Source organism: Hevea brasiliensis, chromosome 9, assembly GCF_030052815.1.
Source record: "Hevea brasiliensis isolate MT/VB/25A 57/8 chromosome 9, ASM3005281v1, whole genome shotgun sequence".
Classification (NCBI taxonomy): Eukaryota; Viridiplantae; Streptophyta; class Magnoliopsida; order Malpighiales; family Euphorbiaceae; genus Hevea; species Hevea brasiliensis.
In genome coordinates, this window is record NC_079501.1 from 13,098,990 (window position 1) to 13,119,992 (window position 21,003).

General features: G+C 37.6%; 1 protein-coding gene across 1 annotated transcript; it reads left to right on the forward strand.

Annotated features, from left to right (window-relative positions):
* The first annotated feature begins 944 nt into the window (after window positions 1-944).
* On the forward strand, window positions 945-17,460 carry LOC110640595 (oxysterol-binding protein-related protein 3C). Its single transcript, XM_058152989.1, has 10 exons — window positions 945-1,425; window positions 1,629-1,722; window positions 1,887-2,003; window positions 2,106-2,178; window positions 2,266-2,384; window positions 2,664-2,785; window positions 3,391-3,567; window positions 4,020-4,164; window positions 16,701-16,879; window positions 17,004-17,460. Exons 1-10 carry the CDS (start codon window positions 1,328-1,330, stop codon window positions 17,248-17,250), a joined length of 1,371 nt encoding a protein of 456 aa, XP_058008972.1. The 5' UTR covers window positions 945-1,327; the 3' UTR covers window positions 17,251-17,460.
* The last annotated feature ends 3,543 nt before the right edge of the window (window positions 17,461-21,003 follow it).

The window sequence follows — 21,003 nt, forward strand, 5'->3', positions numbered from 1 at the left end:
GTAAGGTGTTGGCATATTGTAATAGAAATGATTCAATGTTCTTTATACCTTTCAACATGGCAAAATTGGAGGATGAAATGGAAAAAAACAAAGAGGGAATGATTAGTTAGAAAGCTATTTCTTGCAGGAAATTCTTATCTAAATCCCACTTTGTATTAATGGACTAACCACTAACCTGAAACCATGTGTGATGTTTGAGTAATTTAAGGTGGTTCTCCTATGGTGGACCAAGAGGCATATCAAAAAAATAGTGTATGCGGACCTGGCAACTTCCTTCAAATTTTATCCCTATTAAACAACTTGATCAAAGACGAAATTCAAGCGTGATGGGAAGGTTCTATTCTGCCTCTCTTGGGTGGGGGTAACTTGACATTTGCAAGCAAGTTTTCCATTAATTAATACACATAACCACACCTCAATTAAAAACGAGTTTTATCTTGTATGCAAGGAATTATCAGTATCTATAGTGGCACAAAATGGCTTTCAAAATTCAAGGTTTAAAAGAAGAAATAATTTCAACGGAACATTTGGGCAGAAAATCTCAAATAAAGGTGAATCCAAACCCATAATAGACCACTTCGCAGCTCTATATACACACTTCAATATATATATATATTGAAGTGTGTGCAGAGCATGCAATGCTGTATTGTTGATGCAATACAGCATATTTCAGTATATAAAAGAAAAAAAAAAACAATCATAAAAGAAATTCAACCTCATAAAAATGAGAAAAAAAAAAGTAATAAGAAAAATAAAAGTTGAAAGAATATATTTGAACTTGTTAAAAATAAAAAAAGAAAAAAATAAATTTATTAAATTATTTTGATAATATTTTTTAAAAATACGGCTTTTCACGTCGTCCATGATCCATCTTCTCAAGCATAGGAACATTGAACCAGAGATTTATATCTGATTTTTTTAAAATTATTTGAATAAAGAATAGAAAATACTTTTGACTTGAAAGATTTGTGGGTGTGAATTTAAAACACAAACCAATTTCTTGCTCAATTTAAAAAAAAAAAAAAAGACAATTTCGAATTTCGTCCCCAGTCCTTTTTCTTCCCAAAATCAGAGATCTCTCCCCTGTTCTCTCTGGCATTCCACAGTTCTCCATTACTTATTGGTCCAATTCAACGTCTCCCTCCCTCCCTCCCTCTCTCTCTCTCTCTCTCTCTCTCTCTCTCTCTATATATATATATATATATATATCCCTCACTGAATTGCTGCGATTTTAAAGAGCTGTTCTTGTCCCCTTGGATCTTCCGTCGAGGAATTGAGTTCAGAGCTGATTTCATAATCAAGAAATCACCTGGGGATATACACAGAGATGGGCACTCCTGATAAGAATCAAAGTAAAGGGTTTTTTGCGGCCATGACCTCTGGCTTGTCCATGTTTGGCAACGCTATGCATAGATCTGTTAATGGGTAACTCCAGTTTTTTTTTTTTTTCTTTTTTGCTTTAAGTTTTTATCTTGTGAAAATATTGTAGTTTGATAGCTTAATTTAATTGCGATCTGTTAATATCCATGTAGCTGATGTCTTGAGTTTTTGAATTCACTATCTGGATTTGTGTGCTTAATGTCCTCAATTTGACGAGTATATTCTTTTTTTTTTTTCATTGTTTTCAGCTTGCTTGGTTATGAAGGTGTAGAAGTCATAAATCCAGAGGGTGGCAAAGATGATGCGGAGGAGGAGGCTCAGAGAGGAAGATGGAAGCAGGAGGTATGCTTTCTTCTGTTAATCCTCACTCTTTAAATTTTCGGTCCTTTTTTATCCGTTGTAGTTCCTACTCTGGTTTATTTACACAACAGGATGCTGTTGATCTTCTAATGTATTGTGTTTTTAGTAAGTGAACTTGTTCCATTTATTGGTTTTGTTCTATATAGGAACGAGATAGCTATTGGAAAATGATGCACAAATACATAGGCTCTGATGTTACATCCATGGTGACACTTCCTGTCCTAATTTTTGAGCCAATGACCATGATTCAAAAAATGGCAGAGGTTTGTACCTCTCTTTTTCCTGCATTTTATGATTTTATGGGATGGCCACTTAGTATAGTCTACAAATTTTTTTTCAAAAGTATGCCTGCCTGCCTGTTACAGTTGATGGAATACTCCTACTTGTTGGATGAAGCAGACGATTGTGAGGATCCTTACATGCGTTTGGTGTATGCTTGTGAGTAGTATGCTTTTGCATTAAATTTTTATGAGGTTTATTCAAGTATTGTTGTGTAACTTAGTGAATTTATGTTGCCTGGTGCAGCATCATGGGCTATTTCTGTTTACTATGCCTACCAACGAACATGGAAACCATTTAATCCCATTCTTGGAGAGACTTATGAAATGGCTAATCATGGGGGTATTACATTTATTGCAGAGCAGGTGAGTCTTCAACTTTTTATTTTTTCTTGAATTAGGAACTGCTTCATTCCTATCTTAGCTTTATTTCTTAAATTTACTCTTGCAAGTACAAGATGTGCAAAAATCGCCTCTTTCTTTCTCCTTTCCCTTTTGTTCCATCCAAACTTCCAAAGTGATTTTGTGTCTGGCTATACTAATATGTATATGGGAGCTCAGTCATTGAAAGATGCTTTCATTTCATTTGTTTTCTTTTTTATATTGCTTGCAATACCGATTATCTGATCATATGTTTTATATCAGGTGAGTCATCATCCCCCAATGAGTGCTGGCCATGCTGAAAATGATCATTTTACTTATGATGTGACATCGAAGTTGAAAACTAAATTTTTAGGAAATTCTCTTGATGTTTACCCAGTTGGAAGGTAATATCTGCTTTGCAAATTTCCATTGTTTGTTTTCAATCTTTTGTATGCATCTTAAGGTTTTAGTGCTCCATTGCCGTCTCCTTGGATGCATTAGCTGTCAAGGAAGAACTTGCTCTTATGGCGGAGGATAGCCTTGTGTGGGGGTTGGGGGAAGGGGAGTTTGCACTTTGGAGTAACCTATTCATAATAGTTTTGCCTTTCTTAAAACTGAAGGTTTTTCCCCTATTTTGTCTGGACAGAAGGAAAATGTAAAGGCAAAATTACATTTAGTGGGACAAAGGAAAAATTTTGAAATAGATCCTGTCAGTTTCTTTTTCCCACATGTTTTCCCCACCTTTAAACAAGGTAAAGTAACTTTCCTCTCGCATTTTCCACTCAGCACATAAAATTTTCTTTCCTCGTAATTCCCCTTTTCCCAAAAGTAGTGTAATGCATCTTTCAGCAAAGCGAGGAAAACATGTGTCAGACTCACATGGGGCATTATCTTAGCTGACTACATTTTTCTTTTTTTAGCAGTTTTTTTTGTATCATTTGATGTTTCATGTGACTAAATTTGAGCTTTTAAGAAGTGTATAAATTTAAATTTATTTACTCCTTTGCAGAACACGTGTGACTCTTAAAAGAGATGGTGTGGTTTTAGATCTAGTGCCACCTCCCACGAAGGTTAACAATCTAATTTTTGGACGGACTTGGGTTGATTCACCTGGGGAGATGATAATGACGAATTTAACTACTGGAGATAAAGTTGTTCTATATTTCCAACCATGTGGCTGGTTTGGGTATTTGACCTATTTCTATCTCTTTCTAATTTTAAGATTCTACTTACTCAGCATTGGCTCTTCTATGTATAAAATGTAGGTGTTTGACGAATGTATGATATGTGGCATAATTAACTTCACAATTTTGAAAATTGGGAAATTTTGGGATGACTTGAAATTTAATGGTTGACTTCAATGAAGTTGGAGTCATATTTAGACTTTACATACTCAATTGTCCATGCTCCCTATCCCTCCATTCTTGCTGCTGTCTTTAATTAAATTGGTTATGCCATCTTCAGGTTCTCAGGGTTTGTTGAAGTGATTTTGACTCTCTTATTGGGTGGGGGATTGGGATGGTGTTGGCTCCATATCCTCAAATTTTATTTCCACAAGGATCTTAACCATCATTGCATTTAAATTTGCTTAACTTAGCCTGCTGGTGGTGACTAATGAACAATTACGCTCGATTGCAGTGCTGGTCGCTATGAAGTGGATGGATATGTTTATAATGCTGATGAAGAGCCCAAAATATTGATGACAGGGAAATGGAATGAGTCAATGAGCTATCAACCATGTGATATGGAAGGTGAACCTCTTCCAGGCTCAGAATTGAAAGAGGCGAGAACTTCTTTTACCATATGCTGCTTTATTTTGCTTTCAATTTCCTTTTTTATTTGATGTGAAACAAAAGTCAGCTATTCTAACATGTTGAGGTTTTTATGCAATTTTTGCATTTAGGATCCAGGCGTTGTGCTTCTTTAACATATATCAGTTTTGATGATGACTTAAAGGCTGTTATGATGAAATGTTAATTTACACCTTGTCACCTTCCTTGAAGTGCAGTAGTCACTTATAATCACAGGGTGCTCATGACAAATTGCTTGGAATATTTTCTTGTTTTGGCATATTGTCTATTGAGAATTTGTTTTTCTACATGCTACCATGAAATCTGTTTCTGAGAAAACCGCAAAGAAATTATTTTCTGTTCTTAAACAGGTTATTTTAAGAACAAGCTTTCAGAGAGTACCTAGGAGAGGGAAGAGGCATAGCATGAGTAAGTTATGTGTGTGGTAAGGGCTCCCGGCCCTATCTTGGTATTAGAGCATGGTTATACTTGTATGGTACATACTTCGACGGCGAGTAAGGAGAATCTCTCTCAAATATGTCTTGCCAAACACCTACTCTTTCTTCTCAAACAATTTTACAACATCCTATACCTTCTGAAATTGTAAACCTTACTTCTTCTCTCTCTTTCTCTTCTCCCCTAAGAAGAACTCTTTCTTCTCGTATTGATAACCTCATAGAAATAGCCACTTTGCCTCAAGATGCTCAGGTTGGGGAATCTCTCCTTCCCCTTCTCGGTCCTTACAACATTTATAGACGTTCTGGATCTCTTACCAGAAGTATCAGATCTCTTATCTCTTCTAGGAGATCTCTCTCCAAAGAATACGTCCAAGCTTCTCGCATGGATCAATGTTCTCTTCAGAGTTCCTCTGCTGAACAATATGTCACTTTAGAAAAATCCCTCCTCCATTGATTCCCAAATGGAGATAGGAAGGCTATTCTCATCTACACTTTGGGGCAGTAAGACTTGTTCTTAGTCTACATGGAAGACGTGGACTCCCAGTCACTGCTAGAGTATCACTTCTTGATACTAGATGATTCCTCCAGTATGAGCACGCGGTCATTGGAACGTGTCTTACCACCCTTCATGCTGGGAGTGTGGTATTAACGTTTTTTCCAAACTATGATCTCACACTACGAGATCCTCGTCTCTGCACCGCACTAAAGGTACAAGTCCAGCTCACAGGAGCAGAACAGGTGACGTCATCTATGATGGCCACCTTGCATCATCAAATTATCTACATACTACAAGATCATGCAGTAGGTCTGTTACAGCCATTTGTTTCAAATGATGCCTTGCTTGTCCTAGCAGACACTGAAACTACTCCAACAATAGTCCAAATACCTAAGCAACTGCCTAGAAGTGAGCTTGAGCAGCTCATTCCAAAAACCTGGTTAACCAACTATGAAAAGCTCCATGCAACTTCTCAGCCGATCCAAATCACTAAGTCTTCTTTTAGAAGAAACACTGATGGAATGGTACAAACCACTTTCCAGCCACCTCGGCATTCCACAGGATCTTTATCTGTATTTCAAACCATGATGGTTCAGCCATTAGAAAAGGAAGAAGAACACTTTCCTATCAGGATAGTTACACCAAACATTCACTATGTCTACCCTATAAAGATAGATGGTCACTGTCCTTGGGATCTCCTAGGATCTAGCATGTGCGACCCAGATTGTGACTGTTGTGACAATTATTGGGAAAATGAGTACGACCATCCTCTGTCAGACAAGAATTGGAAGAAACTTACAAAGAAGTCTAAAACTTCTTGCAAACCTCCTCAGACTCTCAGGGAGGATTATCCTGACAACAGCCTATGGATAGGCATCCATGAAGAAACCAAGCAAAAGAAGCCTCTTTCAATTTATGAACTTGCTTTGGAAATCATTAGAAAAGAAGAAGGACGGCGGCCTTCTCCTCCTCCTCTTTCACCTCTTGCATTACTATTGGTACAACCATGTATGATGTTTTCCCCTGTCTCATATGAAGCGGATTTTCCCCCGCTAGCCTAGTAGACAGATCAGCCAACCAAGATCTCCACAAGACCTTCATTCACTCAACCAAAGTTGATGCTGAAGGTCAAGTAACCCCGATCACTCAAGCTGAAGAAGTTCTGAACTGACAAACAAAAAATGTAGCGGTTCAAAACAAGACACTGCAAAGAATTGATTCTAAGATTGATTAAGTTCTTATAAGAACTCAGCACATTGATCAAAAGGTAGATTCCTTTACTGCATTTGCCCAGAGTATGTACAAAGATTTACAAAGAAAGATTGTACAACTTGATAAGGATCTCAAGTCCTTGATACAACAAAGAAGGTTTGGTATGGAGTTTACCCAAAAGGAAGCTGAGATCAGGAGACTGAAAAACAATAGGCTCAGGTCGAAGCAGACCTTCACAGACCAACAGAAGCACCCGCTTCTTACAGCCATTTCTCTGCCCCGAGATCACAAAATCCTTTCCTTGCAACACCTGAACCTACTGACTCTCCCTTTGGACCTTTCAACTACTCATATGATACAACCCCTGTAACCTATAACCCATCTCCCTTGTTTTAAAGACTAGCTCCTCCAGCACCCACCAGATATGAGCTTAGAAGTCCATCTTCCTTAGAAGAATCCCAGATCACCAAAAGAAAGATTGATAAGGGCAAAGACAAGATGCATCCTGAACCACCATCTCAGCACATGATATCAATTCCTTCTGATTCAGAAGATAACTCTTCTCATAATGAAGATGATTTTTCCAGTGATAGTGAATCTGGAAAAATGGATGTTACAACACTGTTCATGGCTGATCCTCCACCAACCTCCTCACAAACTGGTCATTCCCCGACCATGGATTCTACTAGCGGCACCACAGGTCCAACAGGGCCTCCCCAAGCCCAAGATCCGCATGTAGAAATACCTGAAAATGATCCAATACTAGACTTTGGTCTTCCAGGAGCCCAACAGCAGTCAAAGCCTAGCTCAGGCCCATGGTTCACATTGGATGTTGTCCCTCCATCTAAATGGAGAGATCGTCTTGCAGAATTTAAAGCCTGGCTTGATATCCAAATGCTTCGAGAAGGTGTTGATTCTCATACTGTTCTCAGGGAATTTATATCTCGAACCATTGGAACACTTCAAGATTGGTTTGCCTCCCTTGGAGAATATCACAAAGCTCAATTCTGCCACTTAAATATCCTGCAAGCAATCAATGCCATCTTTGCTGAATTCCTTGGAGATGCCTCTTTGTATAGTAAGCAGTTACGACAAGAGTTCTTTGATATGTGTTGCTGTTCTTTGAAAAGTACAGACATAGAAAGACATTATCAGCGTATGGTCCAGCGCTACTATTTATTGAATGGCTACAATGACATAAATCTGTAGTATACTTATATTGCCTCTCTCCCAGAAGCATTACAATCAGAGCTATACCGTAGCATTGCTGCCACCTGCAGAGCCATGAATGCTATAACCATTGGAGAGATACACCAGATGACACTGGCTTGTTTAGACAAAATGTGTGAGCAACAAAAGCTATTCAAAGGCATTGTTGACAATAGCAAGGCATTGAAGAATGTCTGCTAGAAATCCCACCTTGCTGTCAAATGCAAGGAAAAGAACTGTGAATGCAAGCCAAAGAAAAGGGGTTATTATAAGAAATATCCTGGTTCCTCAGGGTCCAAGCCTCCCTTCAAACATCGCAAGGGAAAAAAAGCCAGTCAAATACTTCAGAAAAAGAAGAATGGGTACAAAGAAGTCTGATCGTTATTACATTTGTGGAAATCGAGGGCATTATGCAAAAAAACTATCCTAAGAATCCTTACAAGGTTGTTAAGCTTTTGCAGCATATTCAACAGGCTTCTCATATCTCTCTGGAACATGATGACATTGAATCTTTATTTTCAGAACAAGATGAGCCAGATGAAGAAACTGTCTTCACTCTTGGGGAAGATACTGATTTTGACCAAGCCCAGTCTCTGTCTTCATAAAGCTCAGAATCCGACTCTGAAGCCTATTACCCATTCTACTTGGCCCAAAATATCCAATCTTCTCGAACTACCTGCAGCCCAGACACTATTCCTATCCCTCTGGTCCCATTACATGTCTTGCCCAGTAAATATGAACGGCCCATATGTGTTATTGGATTTCTTGACACTGGAGCTCACAAAAGTATGATGAACCCAGCCATACTCCCTCCAGAATATTGGGTTCCGCACACATAATATTTTAAAGCAACTGATGGGAATGTCTTTAAGACTAACCTAATCACCAAGCAACCCATCGGTATTCAGTTTTTTCCCACCTGCATCCTTTGGACCAAGATCATTGGGTCAGACCTCCCTGATAAAGACTTTTTAATTGGGTTTGACTTGTACCAACAAGCAAAACATTTGAAAATCTTGCCAAAAGGATTGAAATACAAAAGAAACTTCTAGCCTTTCACCTCTGTTCCTAAACTATATTCCTTAACAGATGCCTCAATAAAATTTCAAGAACACAAAGAACTTCTCCTAAAGTCTTGTGCAGATTCTCATGTACAGTTCCACCACCATCACCCCTTATGGAAAAATCCAGAGTTCTTTGTCCATCTCCCATTTAAGCTAAATGAAGATATAAACCCAATCAAGGCATCACATCCAGGGATGAATCCAACATATTTAGCTTTGGCCTAAGAATAATGCAAACAGTTACTTCAACAAGGCCTCATAGAGCCCACATCCTATCCATGGGCTTGCCAAGCTTTTTACGTGGAAAAAAGATCTGAAAAGCTGAGGGGCAAGAAGAGGCTCGTGATTGACTATAAATTTCCTTTACCCAAACCTGAAGTCCTGTTTACCCAACTCCACGAAGCCTATATCTTTTCAAAGTTTGATCTCAAAATTGGTTTTTGCCAATTGGGTATCAAACCTTCAGACAGGCCCAAAACTGCATTTTGCATCCCCACGGCCCAATACCAATGGACCGTTCTCCCATTTGGCTTAAAGACAACTCCTTTTGTTTTCCAAAAAGCCATGACAAAAATATTTGAGCCCATACTCCACAGTGCCCTTATCTACATTGATGACATCCTCCTGTTCTCAAAAGATGTCACAACACATAAGGCCCTGTTGACCACTTTCCAATCCATAGTAGACTCTTATGGTATCATGCTGTCTGAAAAGAAAAGTTCTTTGGCCCAGACTAACATTGACTTCCTTGGAATGAGATTCAAAGACGGAAAGTATCAACCAGGACCACACATTGCAGAAGAATTGCTAAAGTTTCTTGATAATGATTTGACGATAAAACAAATACAGCAATTCCTAGGCATTATCAATTATATTTGAAAGTTTATTCCTCATGTCGCCACTCACACCTGCAAACTTTCAAAGATATTCAGGAAGACTACACCACCCTGGGGAAACGAATAAACAGAGACAGTCAAAGCTCTTAAAGCAGTGGCTTCAAATCCGTCACCTCTAAATATTCCCAGCACAAGACATCGCACTCTCCAGACTGATGCCAGTGACACCCACTGGGATGCTGTCCTTATTTAAGAAATTCAAAGAAAAAAATACATCTGTGGACATGCTAGTGGTGAATTCCCAAAACCACAAAAGCATTATCACTCGATATATAAGGAAATCATGGCTGTCAAAAATGGAATCAAAAAGTCGGAGTTCCATCTCATTGGACACCACTTCACTGTAGTCATGGACAGCTCATCCTTCCCGAAGATCCTAGACTTCAAGAAAAAATCTCTCCCAGAACCACAACTGTTAAGGTTAAAGGACTGGTTTGCCAAGTATAAATTTACAGTCCAATACAGAAAGGGAAGGCATAACTTAATTCCAGATCTCCTGTCTAGGCCCAGGGAACTTCACCTCATTAAATCACACTTCACATTCCCTTTAATTTTTATGGCTTCCTCGTCCTCTCCAAATACTCCTGGTTTTCTCATCCCCACACCAGATAGTTTTCCACCTGGCTGTTCTCCTAACTAGCCCATCTCAAAGATAGCTCAGTTTGCAAAAGACCACTTGTTCCACTACCTGAGTGCTAGAAATACTTTAAGGGGATTACTCCCCTCTCAATCCCTCTTCATCCCTGACAATCATTTCTTAACATGCTTTAGCATTCATCCTGATAAAGATCTTATTCTCGAGGAGTTATGGCTCCTATGGTATATGGTCACTTTATATTATACGGGTATATAATTTCCCCTCTTGGCACTACATCAACATACTCTCAACAATATAAACAGAACCCTCCTGTTCAGGTTTCTTGAATGGTTCAAGCCCATTTCTGCATGACATTACAGTCTCAAACGACTCATAAAGGTCCATCGAATTGAAGAAAGGCCCATAAGAACTTAGCCCACTATCAGGACAATGTTTATCATGCATAGGCCCTTCTCCAGAAGGCTTGATGGACTCCTTTGGTCCCATAACTCTAAGTATGAATGGAGGACCTACGATGGCTCAATCTTGGAAAAGGACACTATGGGACCACTGAAAAGATAGCTAGCAGAACATCTCTGTGAGATAAATGGCTACCAGCCTCTGGCTCTTCCCTATGTGAATTGTACGTCTCTTGGACCCATTTCGACCCTTGAAAATGAACCTATAGATTGGTCTAATCCAATCTGGCAAGATTCTCAAGACCCAATGGACATTGAAGCACGTGAAGCCATTGAAAATGCTGACCCACCTTCTCCTACAGAACATAGTCAGTGGCCCAAGATCTTTTTTGGAATTGATGACTCAGATGATTCCGACTATCAGACACTCAACCTGTCAACAACTCCATGATTAAAGTTAAAGTCTATTGGCTATATTATGTAATTAGTATATCTTTTACTTTGAGTGTGAATCTTTTACTTTTAAGTGTTGGTAGCAGGTTGCTACCTGGTTTCTGGTAAAAGCTAGAGTCTCCCAGTCTACATAAGGAGACTCCCAATTCAATTGTAAAAAGCCAAGTTTTCTCTGAAATGATATCTCGGTTTTTCATCTATGGCTTTTTAATTCTTTTCTCATTCTCCTGAAAACCTTAGAACGTGTACTATACCTTTGTAATCAGAGATACGTATGCTCTACACTTGCCTCGTGAGAGGATCCTGTGTATCAGAAATATCTTTTGTTATGATATTGGATGCGACGGTCCCGTTATCATACACGTAATATTATAAAAGGGCACAGCCAGAGAATACCTAGGAGAGGGAAGAGGCATAGCATGAGTAAGTTATGTGTATGATAATGGCTTCCGGCCTATCTTGGTATCAAATGCTTCGAGAAGGTGCTGATTCTCATACTGTTCTCAGGGAATTTATATCTCGAACCATTGGAACACTTCAAGATTGGTTTGCCTCTCTTGAAGAATATCACAAAGTCCAATTCTGCCACTTAAATATCCTGCAAGCAATCAATGCCATCTTTGCTGAATTCCTTGGAGACGCCTCTTTGTATAGCAAGCAGTTACAACAAGAGTTCTTTGACATGCGTTGCTGTTCTTTGAAAATGACAGACATAGAAAGGCATTATCAGCGTATGGTCCAGCACTACTATTTGCTGAATGGCTACAATGACATAAATCTGCGGCATACTTATATTGCCTCTCTCCCAGAAGCGTTACAACCAAAGCTACACCGTAGCATTGCTGCCACCCGCAGAGCCATGAATGCTATAACCATTGGAGAGATACACCAGATGACACTGGCTTGTTTAGACAAAATGTGTGAGCAACAAAAGCTATTCAAAGACATTGTTGACAACAGCAAGACTTTGAAGAATGCCTGCCAGAAATCCCACCTTGCTATCAAATGCAAGGAAAAGAACTGTGAATGCAAGCCAAAGAAAAGGGGTCATTATAAGAAATATCCTGGTTCCTCAAGGTCCAAGCCTCCCTTCAAACATCGCAAGGGAAAAAAGCCAGTCAAATACTTTAGAAAAAGAAGAATGGGTACAAAGAAGTCTGATTGTTGTTACATTTGTGGAAATCGAGGGCATTGTGTAAAAAATTGTCCCAAGAATCCTAACAAGGCTGTTAAGCTTTTACAGCATATTCAACAGGCTTCTCATATCTCTCTGGAACATGATGACATTGAATCTTTATTTTCAGAACAAGATGAGCCAGATGAAGAAACTGTATTCGCTCTTGGAGAAGATACTGATTTTGACCAAGCCCAGTCTCTGTCTTCAGAAAGCTCAGAATCTGACTCTGAAGCCCATTACCCATTCTACCTGGCCCAAAATATCTAATCTTCTCGAACTAGCTACAGCCCAGACACTATTCCTATCCCTCTGGTCCCATTACATGTCTTGCCCAGTAAATATGAACGGCCCATAAGTGTTATTGGATTTCTTGACACTGGAGCTCACAAAAGTATGATGAACCCAGTCATACTCCCTCCAGAATATTGGGTTCCGCACATAGAATATTGGGTTCCGCAGCTGATGGGAATGTCTTCAAGACTAACCTAATCACCAAGCAACCCATCGGTATTCAGTTTTTTCCCACCTGCATCCTTTGGACCAAGATCACTGGGTCAGACCTCCTTGATAAAGACTTGTTAATTGGATTCGACTTGTACCAGCATGCAAAACATTTGAAGATCTTGCCAAAGGGATTGAAATACAAAAGAAACTTCCAGCCTTTCACCTCTGTTCCTAAACTATATTCCTTAACAGATGCTTCAATAGAATTTCAAGAACACAAAGAACTTCTCCTAAAATCTTGTGCAGATTCTCATGCACAGTTCCACCACCATCACTCCTTATGGAAAAATCTAGTGTTCTTTGTCCATCTCCCATTTAAGCTAAATGAAGATATAAATTTTTTGAGAACAGTATGAGAATCAGCACCTTCTCGAAGCATTTGGACATCAAGCCAGACTTTAAATTCTGCAAAACGATCTCTCCATTTGGATGGAGGGACATCATCCAATGTGAACCATGGGCCTGAGCTGGGCTTTGATTGCTGTTGGGCTCCTGGAAGACCAAAGTCTAGTATTGGATCGTCTTCAGGTATTTCTACATGCGGATCTTGGGCTTGGGGAGGCCCTATTGCACCTGTGGTGCCGCTGGTAGAATCCGTGGTCAGGGAAGGACCAGTTTGTGAGGGGGTTGGTAGAGGATCAGCCCTGAGCAGTGTTGTAACATCCATTTTTCCAGATTCACTATCATCACTGGAAAAATCATCTTCATTGTGAGAAGAGTTATCTTCTGAATCAGAAGGAATTGATATAATGTTCTGAGATGGTGGTTCAGGATGCATCTTGTCTTTGCCCTTGTCAATCTTTCTTTTGGTGGTCTGGGATTCTTCTGAGGAAGATGGACTTCTAGGCTCATATCTGGTGGGTGTTGGAGGAGGAGCTGGTCTTTGAAACAAGGGAGATGGGTTATAGGTTACAGGGGTTGTATCATAGGAGTAGTTGAAAGGTCCAAAAGGAGAGTAAGTAGGTTCAGGTGTTGCAAGGAAAGGATTTTGTGATTTCAGGGTAGAGAAAGGGCTGTAAGAAGCGGGTGCTTCTGTTGGTCTGTGAAGGTCTGCTTCGACCTGAGCCAATTGTTTTTTCAGTTTCTTGATCTCAGCTTCCTTTTGGGTAAACTCCATACCAAACCTTCTTTGTTGTATCAAGGACTTCTGATATATCAAGAACGTATCTCTGATTATAAAGGTATAGTACACGTTCTAAGGTTTTCAGGAGAATGAGAAAAGAATTAAAAGGCCATAGATGAAAAATTGATATATTATTTCATAGAAAACTTGGTTTTTTACAACTGAACTGAGAGTCTCCTTATATAAACTGGGAGACTCTAGCTTTTACCAGAAACCGGGTAGCAACCTGCTACCGACACTTAAAAGTAAAAGATTCACACTCAAAGTAAAAGATACACTAATTACATAATATAGCCGACGGACTTTAACTTTAATCATGGAGTTGGTGACAGGTTGAGTGTCTGATAGTCAGAATCATCTGAGTCATCAATTCCAAAAAAAGTCCTTGGGCCACTGACTATGTTTTGTAGGAGAAGGTGGGTCAGCATTTTCGATGGCTTCACGTGCTTCAATGTTTATTGGGTCCTGAGAATCTTACCAGATTGGATTAGACCAATCTATAGGTTCATTTTCAAGGGTCCAAATGGGTCCAAGAGACGTACAGTTCACATGGGGAAGAGCCAGAGGCTGGTAGCCATTTATCTCACAGAGATGTTCTGCTAGCTGTCTTCTCAGTGGTCCCATAGTGTCCTTTTCCAAGATTGAGCCATCATAGTTCCTCCATTCATACTCAGAGTTGTGGGACCAAAGGAGTCCATCAGGACTTCTGGAGAAGGACCTATGCATGATAAACATTGTCCTGATAGTGGGCTGAGATCTGATGGGCCTTTTTTCAATTCCATGGACCTCTATGAGTCGTTTGAGACTGTATTGCCATGCAGAGATGGGCTTGAACCATTCAAGGAACCTGAACAGTAGGGTTCTGTTTGTATTGTTGAGAGTATGTTGATGTAGTGCTAAGAGGGGAAATTCTATACCTGTAGAGTATAAAGTGACCATACACCATAGGAGCCATAACTCCTCGAGAATTAGATCTCTGTCAGAATGAATGCTAAAGCATTTTAAGAAAGGATTGTCAGGGATGAAGAGGGGAGTAATCCCCTTAAAGTATTTCTAGCACTCAAGTAGTGGAACAAGTGGTCTTTTGCAAACTGAGCTATCTTTGGGATGGGCTGGTTAGGAGAACAGCCAGGTGGAAAACTATCTGGTGTGGGGATGAGCAAACCAGGAGTATTTGGAGAGGACGAGGAAGCCATAAAAATTAAAGGGAATGTGAAGTGTGATTTGATGAGTTGAAGTTCCTTGGGCCTAGATAGGAGATCTGGAATTAAGTTATGCCTTCCCTTTATGTGTTGGACTGTAAATTTATACTTGGCGAACCAGTCTTTTAACCTTAACAGCTGTGGTTCTGGGAGAGACTTGTTCTTGAAGTCTAGGATCTTCGGGGATGATGAGCTGTCCATGACTATAGTGAAGTGGTGTCCAATGAGATGAAACTCGAACTTTTTGATTCCATTTTTCACAGCCATGATTTCCTTATACACTGAGTGATAATGCTTTTGTGGTTCTGGAAATTCATCACTAGCATGTCCACAGATGTATTTTTCTCCTTGAATTTCTTCAATAAGGACAGTACCCTAGTGGGTGTCACTGGCATCAGTTTGGAGAGTGCGATATCCTGTGCTGGGAATCTTTAGAGGTAGCGAATTTGAAGCCACTGCTTTAAGAGCTTTGACTGCTTGTGTTTGTTCTTTTTCCTAGGTTGGTGCAGTTTTCCTGAGCATCTTTGAAAGTTTGCAGGTGTGAGTAGCGACATAAGGAATAAACTTTCTAATATAATTGATAATGCCTAAGAATTGCTGTATTTGTTTTATCGTCAAATCCTTATCAGGAAACTTTAGCAATTCTTCTGCAATGTGTGGTCCTGGTTGATACTTTCCGTCTTTGAACCTCATTCCAAGGAAGTCAATGTCAGTCTGAGCCAAAGAACTTTTCTTTTCAGACAGCATGATGCCTTGAGAGTCTACTATGGATTGAAAAGTGGTCAACAGCGCCTTATGTGTTGTGACATCTTTTGAGAACAGGAGGATGTCATCAATATAGATGAAAGCACTGTGGAGTATGGGCTCAAATATTTTTGTCATTGCTTTTTGGAAACAGAAGGAGCTGTCTTTAAGCCAAATGGGAGAACGGTCTATTAGTATTGGGCCGTGGGGATGCAGAATGCAGTTTTGGGCCTCTAAAGGTTTGATACCCAATTGCCAAAAACCAGCTTTGAAATCAAACTTTGAAAAGATATAGGCTTCATGGAGTTGGGTAAACAGGGCTTCAGGTTTGAATTGAATAAAGGAAACTTGTCATCTTGGAGGAAATGGTTAAGAGGCTTATAGTCAATTACGAGCCTCTTTTTGCCGCTCAGCTTTTCAAATCTTTTTTCCACGTAAAAGGCTTGGCAAGCCCATGGAGAGGATGTGGGCTTTATGAGGCCTTGTTGAAGTAACTGTTTGTATTCCTCTTGGGCCAAAGCTAAATCTGCTGGATTCATCCCTGGGTGTGATGCCTTGGTTGGGTTTATATCTTCATTTAGGTTAGATGGGAGATGGACAAAGAACTTTGGATTTTCCATAAGGGGTGATGGTGGTGGACCTGTGCACAACAATATTTTGCTTGTCATAATTGAACTTGATTTTTGAAATTGGAAATGAATGCTATTTTTTTTTTTACAAATGAACAATCAGATTACAGATGAATTGCATTATTCTTTTTTTTTTCAATTTAAATTTATAACATATTAGCACAAATAGAACTTAGACGTTAAGGATGATGGTGGTGATTGGGTTGCCACTTGCCAGTGCTTATGTGAATATTTGTGATGGAATTGATAATTTTTTGGTCACTAATATGCAATTAGCTCTGGGTTTTCTGATATTGGACTCCATAATTAAACATTTCACTTGGAACTACTGCTTATTTTGGGTTTTTATTTAATTTTGCTCTGCAGGTCTGGCATGTTGCTGATGCTCCAGCAAATGATAAATTTCAGTATACACATTTTGCCCATAAAATTAACAGCTTTGACACAGCTCCTAGGAAGTTGTTAGCATCTGATTCTCGTCTACGTCCTGATAGATTAGCACTTGAGAAGGGTGATCTATCAAAAGCTGGTGCTGAAAAGGGCAGGTCTCTCATTCTCTCTCCGTCTCTTTGCAACTTTTTTATCACTTGACTAATGCCTAGAATTAAATGTGCTGCAAAATCACTTTTGTCAACTTTAGAGTGTTTACCCTGTGTTTTCCTACGTCAGTTTGGAGGAAAGGCAGAGAGCGGAAAAAAGAGAACGAGAGGCTAAAGGCCATAAATTTTCACCAAGATGGTTTGATATGACCGATGAGGTTACACCTACACCATGGGGTGACTTGGAAGTTTACCAGTACAATGGTAAATATGGTGAACATAGGGCTGTTGTGGACAACTCAGACAGCATTGAGGAGGTTGATGTCCAATCAATTGAATTCAACCCTTGGCAATATAGTAACTTGTCTGCTGAATGAGGTACTGATGTATTCATGTTTGCTTGGGTTATGCAGTCGGTTAGTTCCTTGGTATGATGTGGAATCTAACTGCTGTTTGTTGGCATATGTACATTGTATCTCCATTTCCACAACCACTTTGCAATTGGGCTTGAGACTATTTATTTTTGTTAGTCTGTTAAACCATTTTAGGGGGCTATTTTGTTTTCTTATAAAGATTCTGGTATTTTAGGGGTGACTGTGCATTAATGCATGATTTTTGAGCAGCTGGCATAATTCATCTTAAAGCATGCGATCACTTATTCCTGTTTCGTAAAGTGATGGACTAAGCAAGTGGGAATAATTATTTCTGGGGTAAATTACTATTTAGTCTTAATATTTTTATGAAATTAATTTTTTTATTTATTTTGAAAATATACTATTTAATTCTTATATTTTATTTTCATTAAATTTTCAATTCTTTGATTAATTTTTTCGATAGTTAATACTAGTCAAATTATTATTTAGTATTTCTATTTTAGTGAAATTAATTAGTTGTTTCTTACATTTAAAAAAAATACATTATCTAGTCCCTATAATTTGATTTTAGTAACTATTTAATTCTATAACTATTTTTTTATACCTAAACTACCTTAATTCTTTCATTTTTATTTCTCTCTTATCATTTCTTATTTCTTTCTCTGCATACTCCTCTACGGCACAAACTGTCTGCACAAGTTAATCAACTTCCTTGAATATGTAAATAATCAAGAAAAATTATTTCTATTAGAGAAAACACAAAAATAATATTCAAAGAATTAAAAAATTTTTTTAAAAATATAAATTTAAATTTAATTTTCATATAGTAAAATTTTTATTTTTATCTATTTTTTATAATACATAGACTAATTTGGTTTTACTAAAATAAAAAAATTAAATAATTGTATTTTTTAAAATATAAGAATTAACTAAATAGTTTTTTTAAAATAAAATGACTAAATATTAATTTAAATAGCATGAATAATGAAAATTTTAATGTAGAAAGTAAAATATAAAAATTAAATAATATATTTTTTAAAATATAAAAATTAATTAATATTATTAAAATAAAATAATTAAATAATAAGTTTACATCATTTCTCTTTTTCTCATAATATCTGTACAATATTTTGTCATGATGTGTTGATAGTTCAGATGCCATCATAAAAAATAGGATAGGAATAGGAAAGCAATGTCATAAAGGCGAGCCATTCCTCTTCATTGGTGAAGAGGGTGGGGGATAACTATATTTGTGTTCAATAGAAGGAAAATTTTTCTTGGTCTTTTGGCCTAGATAAAGCACTTGAAAGTTTGAAGAGATGAGAAGGGAGAGTCCTGCGAGCTAGGAAATGGTTTGGTCATTAATAGGTTAGATGCCAAAAGGTAGTGCTCACTTGCACACTGTTACCAAATGTATTAAGCTAGAGTAGAGGGCCTTGTTGGGCTGAACAAATAAAGGATCTTACACGTTTGCTTTATTCGCAACAAAACAGACCGAGCAAGGGGGAAATTATTGTCCTCCCTCAGTCACATGTATTTGAGATTTTGCTGTAAATGGTTCCATGTTGAGCATTGCAATAACTAATGGCTAATTTGAAGTAGAGTTTTAAAACTCCAAAAATCTAATGATTGACATTTTAAAATATTGACTAACAAAATGAGGAGTTAGAATTAACTCCATTTTAAAAAATTAAACCAAAATTATCTTTTATTTTTATTTTTTATTTTTTCCCATAAATAAATAAAGAAATTTGTTAGAAAGTCAGTGTTGAAAAATTCACATCAAAGTCACACCATGAGCATTGACCTTATTAATAATAAACAAAATGGATGAATGAGTAGTCATACTATATATACTCCCTTTTACGTTAAGAAATCTCTCTCTCTCCCTTCTTCTCTTCCAAAACCCTCGCACCAATAATATGCCTTCTTCTTTCTTTTCTTTTTTTAATTCATCTTTCTATCATATCCAATAAATATTATATTTTTAATTCTCAAATACACTAATTTGAATTCTCAAAATATGTCCAGCTCAAGTGGTATCTATCTATATATATAGATTATTATTATTAAATTATTTCTTTATTATTATTATTATTATTATTAAATGGATATTATTTGGAAACTGATTAAGTAATAACCAATTATATCTAGGCCTCTTATGATTTAAAAGATCACCATAATAATATACAGGAACAAGAATTTATGTCAACCGGTGCTTTAATTTAGTAATAACAGTCAACCTATTATTATTGAGTATGGTGGCTTAGTGGTAAGTCTTAAGAGTTGCAGGTATCCGACTTTGGTTCAACTCCTTGCATTGATATTAATGACTCAATATTGTCTCCGATTACAATGAATAGATGAATCAACTGCAGATAGTCAGCTCTTGTAACTCTTTAGAGACCCATTGTAGGTCGGTGATAGATCTTCCTATGCAAAGATTAATTAAAATTTAATAAAACCATTTAATAGCGAACTCTGGTTTCGGAAGCAATGACCGTCACGTCTGAAAATGTTTTTTTTTTGTTGCAATTCAATAAAAAAAAAGTCAACCTATTTAAAATTAAGTTAGGTGTAATAAAAATGAGTTTTTTGATAAATTTTTAATGTTTATTATTTAAATTTTTAAATTAAGTGATTTTTTAAATTTTAATTACTTTTATTTATTAATTAAAATATTATAATAATAGAGCAATTTTGGGAGCTTGTGATCTTATAGTTCAACAACACCACACCAGAAACAAATGGCAGTTGATTTAGCGTTGTTGCACGAAAAGCTGCTGCAAATCACTGATTTGTTTATAAATATATAGTTAATTACTTTTTAGTACATCTTGATGGAATTGTTTAGTTCTAACAATGATTTTTGTTGAATGGATTCATGTAAAATTATAAATTTGGAAAATAATAACGAGATTATCTTTTGTTGAAACTCTTTTATTGCGAGGTCCACATTTGCAAGCATCTCCTCTCCAGCCTCCTCCTCCTTCTCCTCCTTCTCTTCCCTCTCTCTCTCTCTCTCTCTCGTTACTCTTCAACCAAGTCTTTACTATACTATCGCCAACGCATTAGAAACCCCATTCCCTGTCCGCCACGTGTCTCCACAAAATTCATCTTCTTCTGCATTGGCAACCTGCCCCTCTCTCTTGCCACGTGTCAGTTTCTAGTCTTTTTTTTTCTTTTTTTTTTTATCGAGGCAAAATTAAAATTCTTTAGGACCAAAATTTTTTGACATATTATTCAAGTGATCGTTTTCATTTCATAGGGCCCACCACTTCCCTCGATCCCCACACAAGCCAAGCCTCTTATCCCCCGAACATAACGCCGTTATGTATCTTGGCGCTCCATATGCCACGTATCAACGTTATCTACACTGGAGAACGGAGATTCCCCTCTCGCCGTCACTTTTTTTAAATTTTAAATAAAATAAAATGAAAATTGTCACATCACAAAATATTATTAATTTTGCTTTCCTTTATCAGATAATACAAACCAAAAAGCAACCAATAAAGACCTCCTCTTAAGCCACGTAAGAAAATCATTTTCTCCCTTATGCTACGTGGCACGAACCCAACAAACGGACCCAAAGTTTCCTCAACATAACAATTGAGGAAATATATTTAAATTTGAAGTGAATTTTTTGTAATATTTTCTTTTTTATTTTTAGTTTTTTATTCAGAATTACTTTTATCGTTTAAAAAACAAAATATATTTTAATTTTAACAAAATAAAAATAAAAATAAATCCCATATT

What these genes read in the sequence shown, in the direction of transcription:
- LOC110640595 (XM_058152989.1), top strand. Translation starts at nt 1,328, where the DNA reads ATGGGCACTCCTGATAAGAATCAAAGTAAAGGGTTTTTTGCGGCCATG. An exon ending in ATGCATAGATCTGTTAATGG is followed by an intron (nt 1,426 to 1,628) that starts GTAACTCCAGTT and finishes CATTGTTTTCAG; the next exon opens with CTTGCTTGGTTATGAAGGTG. An exon ending in CATGCGTTTGGTGTATGCTT is followed by an intron (nt 2,179 to 2,265) that starts GTGAGTAGTATG and finishes TGCCTGGTGCAG; the next exon opens with CATCATGGGCTATTTCTGTT.